Here is a 23,765-nt window from a genome sequence, read left to right as displayed (position 1 = left end):
CTCCTTCCTCTGGTTTTTAGTTTATCTGTAAAATGAAGGAATGGGACCAAGTGACCACAAAATCCCTCCTAGTTCTGAAAACTATAAATCTAGATGATGAGTTTTATACTATTTTTGTTATTTGATGGTATTTTCAGATGATTATTCTAATCTTTTCTGATGTCTTAGAAAATATACTTGTGGTTCTCCTATATTATTTTGATATTTATAAACCTTTTCATCCACAAAGTTTCTTATGACAGCATGATTAGAACGAACCATCTTTGCTTGTAGATTAAAGCCATAAGACCTCAAAAGTTCAGAGACATAGCAGCTACATTGAAACCTTTCTTCTTTATCCATTAATACCCTCCACTACCCCCACTGCTATATACAGAATATAAAAATAAGGGTCCAATGCTATAGGTTCAAGAGGACAAAACTCTAAAATACTTTGGATGGGTCAGTGGGCAAGGCTTCTGCTAGCACTGCTCTCTTTGGAGATATCCCTAGTGTTCTGTCACAATTATACACATGGTGATGAGGTTGTACAGATTATGAGAGTGTGTCAAGAGATCAGTTAGTTGAAACACCAAGCTGCCAGCATTCAACCCAGAGGGAAGGGGGCAGGGAACCTAAACCCTAGTCAATGAACCAAGAGATTCTGCTCGTGAGGGTACTGGTCCCTGCTCCAAGCCTGTAGTTATAGTCATGTATTTTGTCCTGATATGCACCTGTGATCTGGCAGGTGGTGGGAGAACTAAGGGAAATGATCCCTGAATGCTGTGGAGATGGGGAGGAGGCATCTGGATGAGGAGGATTACAGAAAAAAGAAAGAGAAGAAAGAAATATGGAATAAGCCAAGGAAGAAAAAGGGACATTTACTTAATATGTGGTGTCGAAAGGTTCACAGACCCATCTCAAAGTGGATCCTTCCTCCAGATGCTCAAGGAAACTACCCACAGAGAGCCAGATGTCTCCCACCCCCTTTGTTCATTTCCATCATCAGCATTCTCCAGGTAGATGTGTCCTTAAGGGGAGGGAAGAAGATGAGGAGTACTTCTTAAATAAGAAACCTAGGGAACAGAAACAAACTCTGCAGCCTAGAGCTGCAAGGGACAAGGGATGAATGAACCCAGAGCAGAGAAGATAAAAGGGACAGGATTTTTACCAAATATTGGCCAGATCCTCTCTCCAGCTCAATTCTCAGATTTTCCCTTAATTTTTCTTGCTGGCTTTCCTTATTCTGGCTACAATGCCTCCTTCCCCATCATTTTTATCTTCATCTCTTTATCCCAACAATTCTTTGGCGAGGATAGTCTCACAATTCTGCCCATTTTAAAATAAAGGTAAATTAATACCTTTTATTTTTAGATCATGGTCAATTCTAGTATTCCCCTACTCAGGATCCTAATAGTGACTCCCCCTTTCCCTTGCAATTACAACAGCAAAAAAAAATAAGCAAAAACCACCTCTAAAGTGACTTTATTTTGACAGTCTTTCGAGTTAAAAGGAAGAAGCTATGTTTCAAAATATGTTCTTGGAGACCAAGATTAATTATTACAGTTAAGAGTTCCTGCTCCCATATTTGCCAAGAGATTAAATAAATTAAAAGTTAAATATAAATATATATTTAATAGATATAATTTATAAATTATAAATAATTTAAATATACATAAATATATTATATAAACTATAAAAACACATATAAATTAATTTATAAATTTAATATATTTAATATATATAAATATGAAAATAAATAAATTTAAATAAATTAAAATTTTCTCAAAGGATTTAATCACAGATAGAGTAGTAATGCCATTCAAAGTGCCTTGATGCTTAGGCAAAGTAATTATGGAGGTTGCTTTTGCAATATGATTTCAAGGATGCTGTAAAACCTTCCCCAGAACACCCCTCATCCCAAATCTGTTCAGTGATATGTATGATAAAATGAATGAGAAAAAACCCAACAGTTAAGTGTTTACTAAGCATACCAAAATAAGATCAATATAATATCTCAAGATTTTACTAAAATTTAAATGGCTAACAACAGGGTTTTTCTTCCCAAGAACTGATTCTGAAAGGGACAGAGGAGAATGTCTAAAGTGGATGAAAAACAGGGTAGGAATAGATAAGAGAAGTACAAAACATTAAATTGAATGTATTAAAGATATATTTGGATAATTTCACAATTTTATCTAGGGCTTGCCCTAAATTCAATGACCATTAATATTTGGAGGAAGTGTGATATAGAGGGATGTGATCACACCAGCCATGAATTGCCATTCCAGACCATCTATTATTACAGGGTACTTGTTTAGCAGCCACTGCATTTTAAATAAAGGCAATATGGGTTTAGCTGGGCCGCTATTTGGATTTGAATGAAGTATCATTAACTTTATATGTCACTGCTTGTCAGGTGGTTATTTTCCTTTACTACACCTTCTGGAAGCCTCAGGAACAGTGGATCACCCTGGAAAGAGGCATCTGGGAGAGTCCATTCATCTATCGGCCGGACAAGAGGAAACAAGCTTGGAGGTTTATCTCTTACATGATGGTACATGCAGGGTAAGACATAAGAGAAGGGAACTGATGCTGACTGTTATAAAGAATGTTTTATATATCTGTATATATATCTATAACCTCTAAAAGCTATTTATTTACTTATTCAAATGTATTATTTATTATTAAATATTAAATTTATTGTTATTATTTATTTAAATATATATTTAATATGTATATATTGTTTATATATACATTTATATATGTATATATAAATGCATATATGTGTAACATATTCACAGGGAAAGATACTGCACAGAACTCCCACACTCTGCTACTTAACTACATAGATGATTTAAGGTCAAGTTATTTCTTTCTGTCTCTATAAAATCTATTAAATGATAAAAGTTAAACTAGATTACATATAAAGCTCTTTATACAGTTATATAGCCCAAGTCTTATAAACTTTAAAACCAAGTTTTGCTTTTCTCAGTTAGTCTATTTCTTTTTTGCATTTTCCTTTTGAACTGGATTGTGTTACTCATCCTGTTCTCTTCACCATTCGGTAAGCTCAAACAAACGCATTTATCCCATCTTCAAGAATCCAGGTATGGCCAGTCTTGCTTGCTCTTAGTTTTGGCTAATAGTGTCTACAGACAGAAATAGGCTCTTAAGTTCCCAGTCTCTTTTCTAAGCAGCTCAAGGTCTTAGTCATTAAGACCTGAGATTTTGTATATTGAGTTATGTGAACCCTACAACCAGATTTGTTGAGCATTTACAGTAATAAGTTTTAAATACCGTGAAAAATACAAAAGATAAAGAAAATAAGGGTAGTTTTTTCCCCTTAAAGACCATAGATTAAAGTGGGGAAACGACTCACTACTGTTAAGTAACTTGAGGCAACATGGAAGATCTTCCTGCTTGAGTAGAGTGCTTAGCACATAATAAGCATTTAATAAATGTTTATTGATTGATTGATGCCGATTGCTAAATTTGACTCTCTATTCACCGTACCATCTGATGCCTGAAGAACTGGTAGAAATTAGATGAAAATCAATATTGTTGTGGAAATGCAAGGAGTTAACTCAAAATTAAAGAGGTCAGAGATCAAAGATTTTGTTGTTGTTCAGTTGTCCAACTCTCTTTAAACTCATCTGGGATTTTCTTGGCAAAGATATTGAAATGATTTGTCATTTCCTTCTCTAGCTAATGCAAGAGGAATCAGGAGCTTAGAAAAATAAAATAATTTGTTTATCATCAAATAGCTATTGGAGATCTGGAGCTTTAGTTCAACCCCAAGGTTTTTTCCTACTTTAGTGAACATTCCTTCTCACCCTGGGGATGTCAGGTAATTTGTGCTCCTGGGTGATTGGGCCTGTTTTCTATCCTGCATTTACCTTATCTCCCAAAAGCTCTTGAGAGTATTTATTTATTCATTCAAAAAAGAGTGGACACGTATGGGAATGTGGCAAGAGCAAGGTTTCTTTCTGATGATAGCAGCTCTGGTGGTTATAGCTTAGAAGGTAAGAGAGGGGCATTGGAAAGTTTCTTGAATTCTTAAGTCTGTGTCTCAGTACTGTTCAGTCCCATGAGGGCCCTGTGTGAAAAGCAAGCAGAGACTTTGGGGGATCTGAATCAGGCCAAACCAGCCTTTCCATGACAGTGATGAGAGCAAGAAGCTTGTTAGTTATTAGAATAGCCCAGAGAGCTGTCCATGCCCACCCAACTTACACTCAGCCCTCCTGGCTCTGTGCAGGTACATGTACAACATCTGACAGGAGACACAAAACTTTCTACAAGACATTGTTCTGGTTAAGTCTGGTGGGAATGTACATTTGTCCCTCCTTGTGTCTTATAATGTTGTTGATTTTAAAAATAAAACGGTGATCTTAAGAACAAAACAAAATAAAAGCAAAAAAAAAAAACACTGGGCAGAATTAGAGGTGGGATGGTTTGGTAGGGGGAAACAAAAACAAATATTATACTGTATCTTCATGGAGTTTACAGTTTAGTAGGAAGGGATATAATATACATAAAGATAAGCCTAATACAAAATAGGCTCTGATAATTCTTTAAGAGATTTATAAATAAAACACTTTAAGAATTCACAAAAAGCAAGATCCCTTCTAGCTGGGGAACTAGATCAAAATTTGAACCTTATGCTTCTTAGCTCTAATAGTTTATGCCTTTATAATTCATTCAAATATAATATTCATATTCCACATTCTTAACCTGGTAGTCTGGGGAATTATTATTTTTAAATTTTTTTATTATAGCTTTTTATTTACAAGATATATGCATGGGTAATTTTTCAGCATTGACAATTGCAAAACCTTTTGTTCCAATTTTCTCCCTTCTTCCTCCACCCTCTCCTCCAGATGGCAGATAGACCAATACATGTTAAATATGTTAAAGTATATGTTAAATACAATATATGCGCATATATATATATACATATTATATATGTGTATGTATATATATATCTCTCCATACAGTTATTTTGTTGCACAAGAAGAACTGGAATTTGAAATAATGTACACTTAACCTGTGAAGGAAATAAAAAATGCAGGTGGACAAAAACAGAGGAATTGGAAATGCTATATTGTGGTTCACATTCATTTCCCAGAGTTCTTTAGCTGTGTATAGCTGGTTCTATTTATTATTGGACAAATGGAACTGATTTGGTTCATCTCATTGTTGAAGAGAGCCATGTCCATCAGAATTGATCATCATATAGTATTGTTGTTGAAGTATATAATAATCTCCTGGTCCTACTCATTTCACTCAGCATCAGTTCATGTAAGCCTCTCCAGGCCCTTCTGAAATCATCCTGCTGGTCATTTCTTACAGAACACTAATGTTCCAAAGCATTCATATACCACAATTTATTCAGCCATTCGCCAATTGATGGGCATCCACTCAGTTTCCAGCTTCTGGCCACTACAAACAGGGCTTCCACAAACATTCTTGCACATAGAGGTTCCTTTCTCTTTTTTAAGATCTCTTTGGGATATAAGCCCAGTAGTAGCATTGCTGCCTCAAAGGGTTTGCACAGTTTGATAACTTTTTGAGCAGAGTTCCAAATTGCTCTCCAGAATGGCTGGATGTATTCATAATTACACCAACAATGTAAGTGTCCCAGTTTTTCCACCTCCCCTCCAACATTCCTCATTATTTTTCCCTGTCATTCTAGCCAATCTGACAGGTGTGTAGTGGTATCTCACAGTTGTCTTAATTTGCATTTCTCTGATTAATAATGACTTCGAGCACCTTTTCATATGGCTAGAAATAGTTTCAATTTCTTCATCTGAAAATTGTCTGTTCATATCCTTTGATCATTTCTCAATTGGAGAATGGCTTGATTTCTTATAAATTAGAGTCAATTCTCTATATATTTTGGAAATGAGGCCTTTATCAGAATCTTTGACTGTAAAAATGTTTTTGGGGACTTATTTTTTAAAAAATATTGATAATCGTATTTTAATATAATTATTTTCTTTTGTAATATTATGTATTTTACTTCTTTAAAAACATGATTCTGAGAAGGGCATCTGTAGATGTCCAAAGATAGTAAACAAAACAAAAAAGATTAAGAGCCTTTCAAATATATAAACAGTCCTTGTTTGAAGCCTTTGAGGCCTTGATACATGAATTATTTCTTTTTTAAAAAATAATTGCTCTCTATTTTCAAAATACATGCAAAGAGAGTTTTCAACATTCATCCTTGAAAAACCTTGTATTCCAAATTTTTCTCCTTCCCTCCTTCTCACCTCCCTCAACCCCATGTTCCCTCCCTTTTGCAGTAATCCAATATATGCTAAACATGTACAATTCTTCTATACATATTTTCAAATTTAACATGAAAAATTTTAAAAACATTTTTTCAAATGTTCAGGTCAGTTTGCACCAAGCTGAACTGTCCACTATAGGAGAATAATAAAATGCACATTCTGAAAGTTCTTTGGAGCTTACAAACCACTTTACTAACAACCACTTTGGGCATCTAATATAATTACCATTTTATTCTGTCTTTAAAGATATTGCCAACAATGCTTTTAATAGCTAAAAAGATAAGCTAATGACCCAATAGTTCTTTCTCCAGAATACCTAGTGAATCTGAATGAGTTGTTATACACAAGTCCTATGTCTTTCAAAATCATTGAGAAAAGTCCATTGATAAGATGGCAACCTTGCAGATGTTTCAGAACTTTGTTCTTTGCCTTCATACTGAGAACAATCCAAAACTGGAATGGGTTACCTCAGGAGATGATTATAATAGCTGACATTAATAAAAATGTTTAACTTTTTGCTAAGTTCTTTTCCTACAAAATTGAAACCTCACAATAAATCTGTGGGGTAGAGACTAAAAATGTTATTATTCCCAGGTAACCTATTGAGAAACTGAGCCTCATAAAAGTCAAGGGACTTGTCCAGTGAGAAAATTTATATAAAGTTCTTTGAAAACTTTAAAGTTCCATATGGATGGTGGTGGCAATGATGATGATGATGATGATGATTCTCCATAACTGGAAGGCTAGATAACAAGCACATATTGAGTATACTGTTCAAGGGAATGTGGCTGGTTAGTTACAGATTGGACCAGAACACTACTAAGATTCTGGTACAATTCTTTTTTCTATAGATTATTTAGCACAAAAGCAAAAAACCCAAACCACACTGTTATCAAACTGCAGTAACAACATTGATGGCAGCTTGCAGATTAAGCATACCTATAAAACGGAGACAGTATTTTAATGCCTATGTAATCCCTCAAAGAAAGCTGCTGAAGGGGCTGCTGATGCCATCACAGGCTGATGATGAGATTCTTGTTTTCAATGACAGGGTTCAACATATTTGTGGAAATCTACTTATGCAGCTTCTATTGGGACTTCCCTTGGAAATGGTTCATAAAGGTCCTCGAGTGGGGCTGGTCTATCTGTCAGGAGTGATTGCAGGTCAGTATTCCTGGGACAGATAACAAGCTCAGTGTGGTGTATTGTTTACTTGGCTGCTCTGTCCAGGGTGGATAGAGTTAAGTAACCAATCAGCAAATAGTACACTGGCCTTAGGGAGAGATTAAATTTTTCCTTCATAACTGGCTTGTATGAAACTCCAAGTACAAACTATATTTGTTTTCTCATTGCTATTGCTGAAGAGCAGTAATGGCTAAAAAGGAAGCTTTTTGAACTTAAATGGGGAAAAAACCCTCTTTCGTTAGCAAAAATATTGTTTACACCCTCTCCCTTTCTCTCCTGCTCTTTTCAAACAGGTCTTTAGGGTATATAGTCTATAGTTGCATTGATATGACTTTTATCAATCAATGACTATGTACCTAACACAGTGCAGGGGGTTTTAAGGGATACAGAAGTGACAAGATAATGGTCCTGCTCTCAGAGAGTTTAGGAAATAAAATTAATGTACCTGGAGCCATTAGGAAAACCATGAAGGGCTTAATTATATAGTAGAATGATTCCCTTAGCAGTTGAGGGAAGAAATTGAGAGAAATAGGAGAAGCCAGGACCCATGCTTGGCGCCTCCATGAGGGGAAAGGAGAAACTGGTATGTGTCCAGATGTGACCATGGAAAAGAGCACAGTGAGAAGATGGTAAGGTTCTCCTTCACCAGTGGATGCTGGAATAAGGCAGGAAAGCACTGGGGAACAGCAGTGTGAGGGGCTGTGAAGGGCACTGGAATCCAGAGACAGTGTTCTAATCCTCACTCAGCAGCTCTGGAGGTATGTGGTACTGGACAACTTGCTCAACCTGCCAACCTCAGTTTACCTATTCATAAAATGAGGGTAAATGATTGTGAGGAAAGCTTTTTACATGTACCTTAAAGCACTCTAGAAAGGTGAACGGTTAGACAAGGCTGGATTGTATGAGTAGGCTCCCCTTTTATTAGCCAAGCAGAGAAATTTGAATTTGATGCTATAGGCCAAAAGAAGCCACTGATGTCTGACTAAGGAAGGCCCTTAGGAAAAAGTAGAGATTAAGGAAGAGAACTGAATAATGCAAATAAAAGTACATTTAGACTATACCATGGAGATTAGTTAGATTGGAGAGCCCTGCTTGGAGACATTAGGTGGTCCTTATGTTTATTGCTTCTTTTTTATATCCAAGATTGGAAAAAATAAACTTGGAGGCTTTTGATGTTATGTTAAAGTATCAGCAAATAATCAAAGCATCTTGAATTTCCACTCTCTCCTAGAGAAGTGTGACTCTTGGTTTAATTAATTTATTAATTATTTATTAAGTACAGTGTCCTGCATTGTGTTGGGTGCTAGGAGAGAAACAAAGAAAAATAAGACTAGGGTTGTTCACAATCAAGTGGAAGAGGATATGACACATATTCCCAGGAATGATAATAATGAATGTAAAAGATTTGAAATCGAGGACCCAAGTTCAAATCCTGATTCTGCTATTTACTAGAAGATCCACAAATATAGAGACATCTCCAATCCAAACATTCAGGTAGACTATTTGTGCCTGACCTCTTGTAGTACCTTCTGAGCTCATACTGGTTTGATTAACCACAATAAGATAAACTGTTCTTGACCCAAACATAATAATGTCATTTTGGTACTCTTTGAGAACCAAGAACAACTACTGCCAAATCACTTAGTTTCTTTGGGTTTGCTTTTTCATTTTTAAAATCTGGGTACTAGACTAAATAGTTGATTCCTGATTCTATTATCACAATATAACAGGAAAGAAAAATCATTTTTAATTTGGGGTTATGGATGAATGGGATAAAGGAGGACTTCTTGGAGAAGTGGCCTTGGCGCTGGGTCTTGGATGGGTGGTTGGAGATATGGAAGAGGATGGGCATTGGATGTGTAAGGGAATAGAGTGAACTAGAGTATGGAAGTGGAGAAAGAGTTCAACCAGTAGAAAGAACCACAAAGAGCAGGACTGAAATGTAGAGTGTAGAATCCAGAGAAAGTTGGAGGGAGGGGTAAGGAAGGAATGGAACTTGGCCTGATATTTGAATATCCAATAAGGAAAATTCCAATAAGCCATTGAATGAGGAACAAGATCAAGGAACAAGATTAAGAAGTTTCACTTGGTAACTTAGAAGAATGAAGTCAGAGAGCAGGAAGAAGAAGGAGGTGGGGAAACCTGTGGTCATAGCCATGTAATAGTCTAGTCTTCCTTTGGTGCTTTCACTTCTGATATCTCTGATTCTCTGAATTTCTTTCATTTCTGTAGGATCTCTTGGAAGTTCCATCTGGGACCCCTTCCAAGCTCTAGTGGGTGCTTCAGGAGGAGTCTATGCTCTCACGGGAGGCTACTTTATGAATGTTTTAATGGTAAGAACTGTTTCAGGGAATGGAGAATACCAATTGGTAGATTTTTTTTTTTCTTTACTGATATTTGGTTCAGGGATAATAGTTGTTACCAATATTTATTGAGCATAAATATTCAACTGGAGTAATATACAAGTGTCAAATATCAGTTTCTAAAACAGGGCCATATCTTGAATAGAAACAAACTAGTCATTTAAAAAAATACAATCAGAGAATAAAATGGGATTATTATGAAATCTCTTCAAAATATAGAAATCAATTAGAACAAACAAAATTCAGTCTGTACTTCTTGTAGCATCTTCCATGGGAACAGGGTTCTGGTTAAGTTGAAAGGGAAGAAAGAAATAATTTGGTTAAATACTTAAGGATAGAAACTATATTTTCTTTAGTTTGTATGCCAAAGTACCTCAAACAATGCTCTTTTGCAAAAGAGCAAGCTAGCAACAAATGTTGCTACTCTTCTACCTACTTATTCCTATGTACAAATCAATCCCTTACTCAGTAGAACTTCCCATTCCTCAGTTGACAGGGTGAATAATAATACATATATACATATTTTGTTGGATTGAATGAAATAATTATCATAAATGTGAAATGTTAAATAAATGGATGTAAATGAAATAATGGGTGTAAAGTACTTTGTGTGCCCATGTAATGTTAGAGAAATATTAATATATACATATACATACTGATCTAATATATTTTATGTTGATGATTATGAATGAAAGCTGATGAATTAAGATATTTTCTGATCCTATGTAGTATCTTATACTTTTGTCTTTTTCTCCTGGCAAGAATTTTAAAAACATGGTTCCCTTGTTTGGACTTTTCAGACTAATTCTCATCTTGTTAACTGGTAAGTATTTTATCTTTGTTACTACTTTACATTTTTCGTTTTAAAAGTTCAATGTAGTTAAACCACCTCTTAAACTGAATGTGTAATTTAGCTCTGTTGTTAGGAGATGACATTTGGTCATTTACTCTAAACAGCAAAGCATAAATTGTGGGAATGTCTAATTAAGAGAAAAACTTAATATGCTTTTTTGGTGTTATTTTAATACAAGTAATATGTATTTCTTTAAGCCATTAACTTTCACTAATAAAAGGAATAATTCTTTTAGAGGAAGCTTTTGATTCTTTGAAAAAAAATAAAGGCTTAAAAATACAACTTGGCACCATTCTCACTATATTATATTGTATTACCTCTATCATCTCACTAGGAATCTTTGTTGTTGAGTTGTTTCAGTCTTGTCAGATTGGGATTTTCTTGGCAAACATACTGGAGTGTTACTTGGCAAACATACTGGTCACATAAGTAGCAAGTGTCTGAGGCCAAATTTGAAGTTGGATCCTCCTGACTCCAGTTATAAACACCGTGACACCTAGTTGCCCACCCTGAATCTTAGATTGGAGTAAAAGACCCTCCCTCACCCAAGCAGATAGGTGGTACAAATAGATGGATTGCTCAAACTGGAGTCAGGATGACCTGAGTTCAGATAATACCCCCAGACACTTAATAGTTGTGTGATCCTGGAAGCTCTCTTTGCCTCAGTGTTCTCATTTATAAAATGGAGATAATAATTGTACTTCCTCCTAAGAGTTCTGTGAGGATAAAGTGAAATATACAGTACCTAGCATACATTTGTGGTATACATTATTACCAACAGGTTATATGGTAACCAACATGTTGGTTTCAACATGACCTTCAAAATGGTACAAAGATACTTTTAAAAGTGAAATAAAGTCCTGTTGTCATTTAATTGAAAATTCTACTTTTACTTTGAACCCCAGAGAGGCTTTTGTCAAAATTCCCAAAGGTTTGTTCTTTTTAAAATGAATTTGTGGATTAAGGAAGTGAGAAAAATTTATTCTAAGACCTTTCTTAAGAGGCTGGTGTGTTATATACATCATATATACATCGTTCTCAGCAAATCTAATAGATCCAGGGTTGGAGCTGAGATTTAAATCGATTTTATCATAGAAGCCCCAGTTTCTACTCACTCAGTAAATAGTCTCTCTTTAAATTTTCAGATAGGAACAAAAAGGTTTAGAGAGGGAGGGGATTCCCATTTCCCCATGCCTGACACCTCTGCTCTTGCTATTCTCAATCTTCTCTGCTGTCATTGCATGAAGACACTGCAACCAGAATTTGAAAAGGGGTGAATAAAAGTTCAACTATTCACTGTTGTATTTTTTTGTTGTTGTTTTTGCTATTTTGCAACTTTCACATTGCTTTAGTAGCTAAAAGTAAAAGGCTCCAATAGAAGGTCCTGATTTTGTTTGTCTTTCAATTATCCATGCTCTTCCCATGTATATGAAATACCTACTTACATGCCAAGCACTCGCTGATCCTGAGGAGGGTACAATATTTAAACAAGCACCAATTTTTGCTCTAGAAAAGCTTTTCAGTCTACTTAAGGTAAGACACAAAACAGTGGAGTAGATAGAAGGCTAGGAGTCCTAGCCAGGAAAGCCTAGATTCAAATTCAGCCTCTGAGAACCTGTTAGCAGTATGATTCCAAGCAAGTCCCTTCATTTCTCTCTGCCTTGGCTTCCTCATTTACAAAATGGTGGTGATAATAATGGCACCTGCCTCAAAGGGTTGTTATGTGCTTCAAATGAAATAACAGATGCAGAGTCCTTTGCAAATGTAAACGTGTTATATAAACACCAGTTACAATTATTGTAAATGTATGAGAGAGATGCAGACTCAGGGCTATGTCACTTTCAGACATTACTGAGGGGAAAAATTGTCAGAGAAGCCTTCTTCAAGAAGCTGTAATTTGATTTGGAATTTGAAGAATAGAAAAGAACTTAACAGAATGAAGAAGGAGGGCATGCAGGCAAAGGGAACAGTATGATTAAAAGCCTAGGGACATACAAGCTCAATTTATGCTCAGAGGGCAAGAATAGTCCAATTTGGCATTGGTCCGGAAGATTTTTTTAAATAACTTTTTATTGATAGAACTCATGCCAGGGTAATTTTTTACAACATTATCCCTTGCATTATTCACTTCTGTTCCGATTTTTCCCCTCCCTCCCTCCACCCCCTCCCCCAGATGGCAAGCAATCCTTTACATGTTGAATAGGTTACAGTATATCCTAGATACAATATCTGTGTGCAGAACCGAACAGTTTTCTTGTTGCACAGGAAGAATTGAATTCAGAAGGTATAAATAATCTGGGAAGAAAAACAAAAATGCAAACAGTTTATATTCATTTCCCAGTGTTCTTTCTTTGGGTATAGCTGCATCTGCCCATCTTTGATCAATTGAAACTGAATTAGCTCTCTTTATCAAAGAGATCCACTTACATCAGAATACATCCTCAAACAGTATCATTGTTGAGGTATATAATGATCTCCTGGATCTGCTCATTTCATCATCAGTTCATGTAAGTCTCGCCAGTCCTCTCTGTATTCCTCTTGCTGGTCATTCCTTACAGAACAATAATATTCCATAACATTCATATACCACAATTTACTCAACCATTCTCCAATTGATGGGCATCCATTCATTTTCCAGCTTCTAGCCACTACAAACAGGGCTGCCACAAACATTTTGGCACATACAGGTCCCTTTGGTCCGGAAGATTTTAACGGGGAAAAAGACTTGATACATCAATTAGTCCAACATCCTCATTTTCCAGATAAAAAAGAAACAGGCCTGGAGAGGTCATGTGGTACCATAGAAGGTGAGTGATTATGAGAGCTGAAACCTATATTGTTTGTTTCAAGTCCAGAGTTCTTTCCACCTGTCCCAAGCACAGAGTGAATGGAAGGAAGATTTGTAGCACAGTCCCAAAACAGACACCCTATTAGCATTTTTTCTATTTACCATTTCATCCTTTACTATCAAAAAACAAGAGCAATTACAAAAAAATTGATTCACAAAACAGACCAACTGAAGGTATGCTGAGAGTGGATCTTCTTCTCTTGCCTCCTGCATTCCCCTCCGCTTTTCCTTCTACCCTTATTTTTTTATAGATTTTGGAGGGTTCTATACCCTTTATGGTATATATACGTAGTATTACCTATTTTACCCATTCCCAATGTGAGGTTTTCAGAACTACAAGCCCTCCTCCCCCCTCTAATGCCTCTGTGTCTATTCTTCCTCTGCACTTCATTTGTTTAAATGTTTCTTTTAATCTGCCCAATTCCTGATGTCAGTTATAAAAGTATGCTATACATTTCCATGTAGAAAAAAATTTGTCCATGTTAATTTCTTTAAAAGTAATCTTGGATATTGGTTCTCATCTGTTAAATTTTCTTCTGAGTTCTGGTTTGGTTAATAGAAAGTACTGAAAATCTGCAAGTTTGATGAGGGTCTTTTTTTTTCATTAAATATTATTTTACTGAATATGATATTTTTGGCCACAGGCCTAGTTGATTTTTTTTTTTTTTTTTGCTTTTTTTGCTGAGGCAATTTGGGTTAAGTGCCTTGCCTAAGGTCACACAGCTAGGCAGCATCTGAGGCCAGATTTGTGGCAATGATATTTCATGTGTTTTTCACAAAAGATCTCTTTGAGGTGGTGATAGATTTTTTTTTTTCTATTTCTACTTTTCCTTCATCTTCTATCACCCCAGGATAATTTTTTTGGATTATTTCTTATATTATTGTGTCAAGATTCTTTTTTTGGTCACAGGTTTCAAGTAGTCCAATTATTAATTATATTTTCTCTTTTTAATCTGTTCTCTAGATCTGTTGTTTTTCTTCTAAGATGTTTTACATTCCATTTTTCAATTCTTTATATTGTTTTGTTATTTCTTGGTCTCTTATAGCTTCACTAATTTCCCCTTGCCCAATTCTAATTTTCAAAAAATTATTTTTGTCTTTAAAAATCTGTTTTTCCTTTTCTAGTTGTATAACTTTTTTTTTTCATATTCTTCTTGTTTTTCTTGGTTCTTATTTATTTTTAGTTTTTCCTCAATGTCTCTCATTTGATTTTTAAATTCTCTTTTTAGTTCTATAAATTCTCTCTAGTGAGGGAGCTATTTAAAATTACCCTTTGGGATAGAAGAAGCTCTTTTTACTTCAGTGTCCTCCTCTGGAGATGAATTCCTGTCTCCCCTATTCTCATAGTAAGTGAGTTGGGTTCTTTGCTGGTTTTTTTTTTTTTTTTTTTGAATTAAAAGTATTACTTAAGTACCTTAAATCGTGGTAGGATAGGGGGAGAGGGAGGAGATGTTGCCCCTGCCTTCACTTCAGCTCTTAGTTCTGATCTGGAACCCCAAACCAAAGGCTCCACCCTTCTGCAAGTGCTGGTAGACAGCTGTATCTCTGCCCCACTGTTTCTACACTGGTTCCTTGTCAACTAGGCCTGTGTCTCCACAGCACAGCTAGGCCTGGCTTTCCTAATCAGCCAAGGTTCCCTCAGTCTTCCTGAACACCCAGCCACACCCAGCTAGCCCCAGGGCACTTCACTTGATGTTTCTGCAGAGCTAACCCAGAATCCTCCTTCACATAATCTTGTTGCTGTGTACAATGTTCTCTTGATTCTTCTCCCTTCACTTAGCATCAGTTCATCTAACTCTCTCTAGGCTTTTCTGAAATTAGCCTGCTCATCATTACTTATAGAACAATAATGTCAATCACATTTTAAAGGCTGTATTTGTTATTGTAGACATAGTTATCAACAAAAAGAATCACGTAAAGAAATTAAGGGGCAAAATTCTACCCATGATTCCTTAACCTTTAAAATCAGAATCAAAAGAACTAAACAATTGAAGATAAGATGCCTTCTTCTTGTTCCTGCTCAAACTATGGTCTTGCTTTCCTTCTTTCTTAGTTAAACTACATTTTAGTTAGGAAGAGAAGGGTTAAATCCCTTTTTGTAATAATAACTCAACATTATGAGACTCATGGAATTTTGCAGAAATTTCAGGTCATTTCAGTCCAGACTTTAGAGATAACCTAAACCCTTATTTTTATAATAGAGAAAATAGAGAGACCTAGTTGAGAAGCCCCAGGAGGTTAGTGGTAAGGGTGGAACTAAAACTCAGGGTTTCTTGATTCTTAGCTTGAACTGTACTCAGCCCACTCTCTTCAATTTTCCCCTCTAAAAGTTGGAATTCTTAGTTTTTATGTACACAATAGGGACTCAATCGTTTTTTGTTTTGTTTTGTTTTTTGTTTTGAATGGTGACAAGTTGGGCTAGAGATCAAATTTCCCCTTTTGGTTTTCTGAAGCCATATGATGTTTGTTTGGATTGTCTTGATTATGAGTGACAGAAAAAAGGCCCAACCAACACTAGATTTGCTACTTTTATAACCTATGTAATCTTGAGAAAGTTCCCCCCAAGTCTGAGCTTTGGATTCTTCTTTTGCAAAAGGAGGAGACTAGACAAAATGAATTCTGAAGCTCCTTCCGTGATGAACCTTTGAGTCTATAACGTAAGTCCATTCCTCTAGGAGCTTATGGCCTAATTGGGGTATTGTGACTAACATATGAAGCAAGGAGGAAAATGAAAGACTGTTAAAATCTGTGTTAGTTCAGAGAATAAGAGGTCAGTGTGGAGTTAAGTCGTCAAGAAAGTCTATCTTCATAGATTTAGAGTGGAACCTTGAAAGATAGACTATGGAGAGGAAAAGTGGAGGCAAGTTAAACACAACCACTCTGGATTTCAGGTTTCTCATTTGTCAAATCGGAGGCACCAGACTCAATCTCTAATGTCCCTTCTAACAAAAAAAAAAAAAGTCCTTTGATTCTATGGCCAGGTAGGATCAGACTATATATAGTAAGGGAGTACAGATTGATGGGATTGATGTTATTTCTCTGTGAATGCCATATTCCCTGTGAATTAAATGTTGAATGAAAAATGATTGTGTTAATTGGTGTCAAGGGTTTAATTATTTCTGATGTTGAGAATTGCTATGGGAATAAGGATAACTGCTTCAGAAGAGAAAGATCTTGTTTGCAGATGAAATTAAGAACCACAGATTCCTTTGAATGAAATTTGACATTTTTAAAACACTGATTTTTCCTTGGGAAATAAAATTCCTTATTTGATTAAACTGTAGGTATAGGGATTTTTCATGTGATTCTTTGTGCAAAAAGAAATTTAAAGGGAAGAATTTTGGCAGGAAGCAAGGAAGAGAAGAAACTGGGAGTCAGCCCTTGTCCTTCTCTAGTCTGGCTGTAGTGAGGGCTGAGTTAGGGAGAACTAGGTGGTATAGTAGATAAAAACAATGGCCCCGGAGTTGGGAAAACCTGAGTTCAAAAATGGTCTCAGATATTTACTTTGGGCAAATCGTTTAACCGCTGTTTACCTGTTTCCTCATTTGTAAAATTGAGGTAGAGAGCATTTACCTCTGAGGATTGTTGTGATAATCAAATGAGATCATATTTGTAAAGTACAGTAGCCTAGCACATGATAACCACTATATAAACATTAGTTATTATTATTGGGCAGCTAGGTAGCATAATGGATAGAGTGCTGGTCCTGAGTCATGTTCAAATTGAGGCTCAGACACTGACTGTTAACTTTGGGCAAATCACTGAGGCTTGCCTCTTTTCTTATCTGTAAAATGGACTGAAGAAGGAAATGACAACTACCAAATGGGGTCACAGAATTAGACACAATTGGAACAACTCAACAACAATCTTTGTTATTATTAATAAGTGTCAGGAAGACTGACAATTCCTAGATTTTTAGAAGCTTTCCAACCATCTGAGTTATGAAGATTCAGAAGTCAAAGAACTGACAACTCCATAGAAAAAATGGGACTGTATCTTTTTGCAAATGGATCTTCAAATAGCTTTTTGCAAAAAGATGTCACTTTAGGGTAATATATAGGATTATTTTCCTTTGAGAATTAAAAAAAAAAAACATTTGGGTACCTAGATGGTGCACTGGATAGAGGTCTAACCCTGAAGTAAAAAGGACCTGAGTTCAAATGCAGCCTCACTTATTAGCTGTGTGACTCTAGGCAAGTCACTGAATTCTAATAGCATCACCAAAGAGGGAAAAAAAGGAGAATAAAAAACACAAATTTTCCATGACAAGGTAGGGGGAAAGGGGTTGCAAGAGTGTGGTAGTGGAAGAAGGTCACTGATTTTATTCATATCTATGATCCTTCAATTTAGAAAGCACCTTTGCTATTTATGAGATTAGTAAAAAGGAGTGAGTTAAAAAACTTAACTTTTCAAGAGAGGCTACCTAATCTTGTTCCTTCCTTACCACCGTTATGCTGAGCATTTCTGAACATGTTGGAACTCTTAGAAATGTGAAAGGAAGCACCAACACTTTAGAAACTCAGGCCATTATGATAAACTATGAATAAAAACTCAATTTCAATTTCCTTGGGAATATACATTAAAACTTTAACTTCTTGGTTAAAGTTAGTTATGTATTTTAATTCTAAAGTACAATGGTGGCTAGACTCTGCATCAAATTTCTTTGTCTTCATCTCTCTGTCCCTTTCTTCCTAACATAGCATAATTGTTGAGTGTATTTTAAAAGTAATTAATGGGTTATAAAGTTACTTTTCCTCAAGGTTACTAAAAGACAAGAGAAATAACAGGTTATTTCTGTTTGGAGAACATCCTTTGGGGAACATCTTTATGAAGGCAAGTCTTGTAAAATAAGAGCCTTGAATTTTTCATGATACTGTTTTAAAAATTGGAAACTTAGGTTAAAATCATGTTGTCCTATATCTGGGAGGAAAATAAATTACGAGCAAAAATCTAGGCTGAAGGGCTGGAGTTCTTAAGTCTCTTCTGAGGCAGGAGCAAGCTCTCTGAGAAGAGCAGAAAAAGGCTATTGAAGATACATAAGCATAGCCAAGAGAGAACTAGGGAAGAACTGATTGAAGTCAAGTTACTGAATAAATCAGGATATTCAAAGTTGAAAAAAAGTTTGGATTAAGGATTCTGTCCTATAGCAAAGTAATCAGGGTATTTTCTTTTAAACAATTTGGCACAGAAAGGAAGTTACCAGAGTACCTATTTCCCTAGGTCATCCTTTTATATATGTTTTGTTCATATTTAATCAGCAAGTGTATTTTGTATTCTAAATGCTAGTTGAAAGGCCACACAGGAGGATGCTTAGAATGACCATGTGGCCATAATAGATTCTAGAGACAATATCTAGTATTACGTATCTGGGTTGATTATAATGACAAGAATGTGAATCCTAACAGTGTCATGACCTGTGTTTCTATTATATGACTGCATCAATTACATAGCAAGCTGGGTTAATGAAACATTCCTTGGGCTTTCTCTTAAGACCAGGCCTGTATCTTTTTACCCCTTGGGACACTAGGAATCCTTAAAACACATATAGGACACATGAAGTCTGATGTGAAATGTTAATACTGCATTTTACTAGCTATTCTCAAGTGCTATTGCCAGAGTTCACCTTGGTGTCCTGGTGTCTGGACCTGCTCATTGGTACCAGCCCCGAATCCTGATCATGGGTGAGGAGTGAAGGAGCGGAACTCTTGAAGATGGTCAATCTGGAGCTTATTCAAAATTCCTCAGCCTTATATATCCTAATATCCTTACATAACTATAGCACATTGCATATATATTAACTATAAGGTACTGCTCATGCGGGACCACATAAACAACTTGCTATTGTGTGCAAATGTCTCCTTGCTACTTTAGTATAACTCTGCTTTAATTACAACATTGTCATACCCCCTGAGTTCTCAGGAAGGCAGAGATGCCCTTAGGGGTAATGGAGAGCCAAACCAGACCCCTCAGCAAGGCTCCTTTTATTGGACTAATAGGTCTTATAACTTGCCCAAGTGTGTAAGGCAGGTGACCTATCTATCATCCCTTTAGCACTATTTCCCTGAAATACCATAAGTACATAGCCAAGACAAAATGTGAAGAATTTGTTTTAAAAAATTCTGGAGAAAGTTTATAAGAACCAGTATATATAATTGTGGAATTGTGGAATATAATTATGGAATATAAATATAGCTATTTCTAAGTAATTTTTTTCTCTAATGTGTTATTCTATTTGCTCTAAAACTAATCAGATTAAAGCATATATATTAATTTTTTTAAAAGGGGGGGAAGACAGCAAGATGTGGATAGAGTACCAGCCCTGAAGTCAGGCGAACCTGAGCTCAAATCTGGCCTTAGACACTTAACACTTCCTAGCTATGTGACCCTGAGCAAGTCATTGAACCCCAACTGCCTCAGGGGGAAAAAAAGCCTCATATTTGTGGCATCCCATTCGCAGTATGACAGGAGTCAGAGTACTCTCACTTGACTAGGGGAGCTGGCTTAAGAAATGAGATATGACTGCCCCCCTCTGTATTACCTCAGAGTGTGAGGCTAAAATACACCCCCCCCCCATTCCATTTACCCAGAGCTAGCTCCCAGTGGGCAGTCTTTGTTCCCAGTGGGAGACACAACAGGGTGTTGTCTTCAGTGAGGGAGAAAGGTGGCTGCTCTCTCTTGCTGCTCCTCCGGGTCTCCTTGCTGTTGCTGACAGAGTTGGAGGAGGTGCATAGAGGACCCCATGCATGGCTAGGCTGACTTGGATTAATTCGGGCACAGCTAGGGTGAGGAGGTGCTTGGGGTGCGTGGGAGCCACTGCCGGCCCCAAGTGGGGGGAGGGGAGGAGTAGTTAGGCCATGCCCATTCTGACTCTCTGAGGCTGGAGGGCCGGCTGGAGACTGGGCAGTAGCAGAGCCGCTGTTGTTCTGCACCGTTTTGCTGTGTTGTTGCTGTACTCAGGGTCTCGAGAGCTCACTAAAGTTGGGGACCTCAGAATAAACCACAGAGAATTCCCCAATCTTCTGCAGATCACCCCCATGCCAGTGTAGAATATCAAACAGCCTTTGAATACTGAAGCGAGTCTCTTGGTGAGTCTCTACACTGTGATCTTACACTTAGAGTGACCCTCTATAGCCTGACCCTTGAAATATATACAATTTGTTGGTGTCGATTTCTTTAGATTCTGTGGCTGCAAGGTAGCTAGGCGGCGCAGTGGATAGACTCGAGTTCAAATGTGACCTCAAACACAACACTTCCTAGCTGTGTAATCCTGGCCAAATCACTTAACCCCAATTGCCTCATTTAAAAAAAAAAAGATTCTGTGGACTGTTGGGTTTGTAGGAACAGTGATGACACTTTAGAAAGGGCAAGGAGTGTTTGGGGGACTATTTGGGAAATGGCATAGGAGCTATCAGGCCTTCACCAGCTTCCTCTATTTTTCCTTCTAGTTGTATTTGACCTGGGATTTGGCCTCTACAAAAAATTCATTGCTCCTGCAAGTGAGCCCCGGGTGCGTAGTCTTGACCTCTACTTCTGTGTTTTATCCCTCAAGCAAAAGATCTGAAATGGATATAAAGGGAGGGAGGGTGGCAAATGAAACTACAGGAGACTGATGGCCTGCATCTCAATCATGGCTTCAGTAAAAAATGTATATCCCTTATCCCTCAAAAGCGCAAGGACAAGGCTCAACTTCCCCCACGTCTGAAGCACCAAAGATAGTGTAGCAACATTTTTCTATTTGGAAGGCTGACAAGTTCTAGAAAATATCTGCCACATGGCATCTCATTAGTGTAGGGCTGAGTGGACTCCTCTCACATAAATTGTTAGGTTCTGGTCTCCTGGTAAAAATGTGGCTTATGATTGGGTGTCAGGGTGGTCTTCTGCAAGACCCTGGACAATCTACCAAACTGACATACCCTGGCTCTGTGTATTTTAATCTGTGGTCTTTAGTGAGTGCAAGAGGACGTGGGGGAGGCCTATGTCCATCCAATTAATTGGGTTTCTCTCAGATGCTTAAAGACTATAAATAACACATGATGTGAATTTCTTCACTTATATTTCTTATTTCTTTTTCTTCCCAAGGTGTCCATTGTAGCTCACATTGCTGGTGGGTTGGCCGGGATGACCATAGGTTACACCGTGTTTAGCTGCTTTGAAAAGGAGTTGCTGAAAGAACGGATGTTCTGGGTGGCAATCATTGCTTATTTTGTTTGTGTTTCATTTGCTGTGTTTTTCAACATCTTTTTATCACCAGTGGACTGAACTGCCCCTAAGATAAGCCAATAAAACAAAACAAAACAAAAACAAACAGAAAACCAAAACCACTGTGAGAACATAGAGGCATCTTTGAAAGACAAAAGAGAATTTCATTAACTGTTTATTTTTTCTTCGCTCTGAAATCGTGAGAACCTGTTTGGAAGGTCTCCATAGAGACTTTGTAACAAGGGAAAGGAGTAAACTTGGGTAGCCTTATTATGCCTCTTGTTAGCAGCACAGTATTTCCTTAATATAAAGGTGGACTCTTGCCATTCATAGGTGACCCATTCTAGAGACCCCAACAAATAGGAGACTACAGATACTTATATATTATAGAGAATAATGTCCTCTTTTTGGCCCCTTGCCTAATGGCTGTATTATCCTTCATCTTTCATTTTCTATTTGCCTGTTTTCTTGAATTTCATCTTTAGAAACATTATTCTACCAGATGAAGTTAAGTTAAACTCATACCTCCTTCAGTAGTTTGGGCACTCCTCACTCCTTTCAACGGTTTTTTTTTTTTTTTAAAATGTGGGCTTCCCCATTAGACTGTAAGCATCTTGAGGGCAGGGACTGTTTTATGCCTATTTCTGTATCCCCAGCACTTAGTACTGTGCCTGGAACATAGGAGACAATGTTTATTGAGTCTGATGCTTACTATTTTAGCATCAAGATGAAGGGGGTCAACACTAAAATACTGAAATATATTGAAACTAAAGAGATCATTCCAGTTCAGTGCGCAAATATTAACAATTTTGGGGGGTGGGGGGAAGAAACTGGCATGCCAGGCTGACAGTTCTTTGATAATGAGGACTTGATAGGAATTGAATGAACCATACTGACTCCATGTTGTGATTCAATTCTAGAGCTAGCTCAGTTTCCTTTCAATTATGGGTCTGGTCCAATTTCTATTCTCATGAGAAAGTTCACTTATGGAAGCTGGGAGAAAACATTATTGTATTGTTTGAACCTAACCCTGTGTGGCTGGAAAGCTGAACACTCTCTACCTAATGTTAAGAGACCCTTAACTACGGACCTAGGTTATGCTGTCCAGACAAGGCAAAGATCTTCCAGTTGTAATCAACCCATACATCTTATTTAAGAATTGGTCCTGTGGCTCTTTTCAATAATGAGATGATTCAAACCAATTATAGTGCACCTGGGATGGAGCAAACCAGAGAACTATGAGGGACTGAATGTGGATCATAACATATTATTTTCACCATTTTTGTTGTTTGCTTGCTTCTCCTTCCCTACTCCTTCATTTTTTCCCTTTTTGGTTAGATTTTTCTTGTGCAGCATGATAATTGTGAAAATATGTGTAGAATAATTGTACATGTTTAACATATTAAATTACTTGAAGGTCTGGTGGGAGGGTGTAGGGGAAAGAAGGAAAAATTTTGGAACACAAGGCTTTGCAAGGGTGAATGCTGAAAACTATTTTTGCATTTATTTTTTAAAATAAGCTATTACTAAAAAAAAAAAAATCTGGTCTTGTACTGGCCAAAAACTGTTTCCTTGTTTCTTTTCTAGAACAGACACTTTTCCATTTTAATAAAGGTTTCTTATACTGATATCTGAATCTTCATAAAGCTTTATGATTTAGTACCGTTCAAAGATGTAGCTAGTTGTTGCTGATTTGTGGTTCAGAGGAGCTACTGACTCCCTGGGAAGTGTAATGGAAACTTTTATCATCATGCCCTCTCTCTGTCCAGTAGCCAGTACTCTGGGCCACTCTTTCATGGAATAGGGTTTTTTAATACTAACTTTAATACTAATATTTGGGACCTCACAGAACCCACATGCAGGACTGATAACTGGCAAAATGACTATCTTTGAGAAGTCTCAAATTTAGGGCTTAGGCCGCTAACTGAAATAGGGTCATTTAGGTCAAATAAAAATAAGAAGCATAATTCTGACAATGACAAAAACATCTTCTGTAATGAACAAATAGTACCTATGTATAAGGATCTCTTTATGTACGGTTGCTG

At 36.8% G+C, this 23,765-nt stretch overlaps 1 protein-coding gene across 2 annotated transcripts; it reads left to right on the top strand.

Moving 5' to 3' along the window:
* The first annotated feature begins 554 nt into the window (after positions 1 to 554).
* On the top strand, positions 555 to 21,839 carry RHBDL2 (rhomboid like 2). Of its 2 annotated transcripts, XM_051987746.1 has the most exons (7): positions 555 to 998; positions 2,399 to 2,547; positions 7,324 to 7,436; positions 9,690 to 9,790; positions 10,583 to 10,643; positions 20,967 to 21,028; positions 21,601 to 21,839. In XM_051987746.1, exons 1-7 carry the CDS (start codon positions 771 to 773, stop codon positions 21,778 to 21,780), a joined length of 894 nt encoding a protein of 297 aa, XP_051843706.1. In that variant the 5' UTR covers positions 555 to 770; the 3' UTR covers positions 21,781 to 21,839. The 2 variants fall into 2 exon arrangements, with proteins under 2 accessions (XP_051843706.1, XP_051843707.1); XM_051987747.1 differs by lacking the exon at positions 20,967 to 21,028 and having other exon boundaries at positions 21,601 to 21,696.
* Positions 21,840 to 23,765: the final 1,926 nt, after the last annotated feature.

The sequence above is a fragment of the Antechinus flavipes genome, chromosome 3 (genome assembly GCF_016432865.1).
Source record: "Antechinus flavipes isolate AdamAnt ecotype Samford, QLD, Australia chromosome 3, AdamAnt_v2, whole genome shotgun sequence".
NCBI lineage: Eukaryota > Metazoa > Chordata > Mammalia > Dasyuromorphia > Dasyuridae > Antechinus > Antechinus flavipes.
Note: the sequence above shows the minus strand (reverse complement) of the source record. Positions and strands in the feature narration are given on the sequence as shown.

What these genes read in the sequence shown, in the direction of transcription:
- RHBDL2 (XM_051987746.1), top strand. Translation starts at nt 771, where the DNA reads ATGGGGAGGAGGCATCTGGATGAGGAGGATTACAGAAAAAAGAAAGAG. An exon ending in TCTGTCAGGAGTGATTGCAG is followed by an intron (nt 7,437 to 9,689) that starts GTCAGTATTCCT and finishes TCATTTCTGTAG; the next exon opens with GATCTCTTGGAAGTTCCATC. An exon ending in ACTTTATGAATGTTTTAATG is followed by an intron (nt 9,791 to 10,582) that starts GTAAGAACTGTT and finishes TCTCCTGGCAAG; the next exon opens with AATTTTAAAAACATGGTTCC.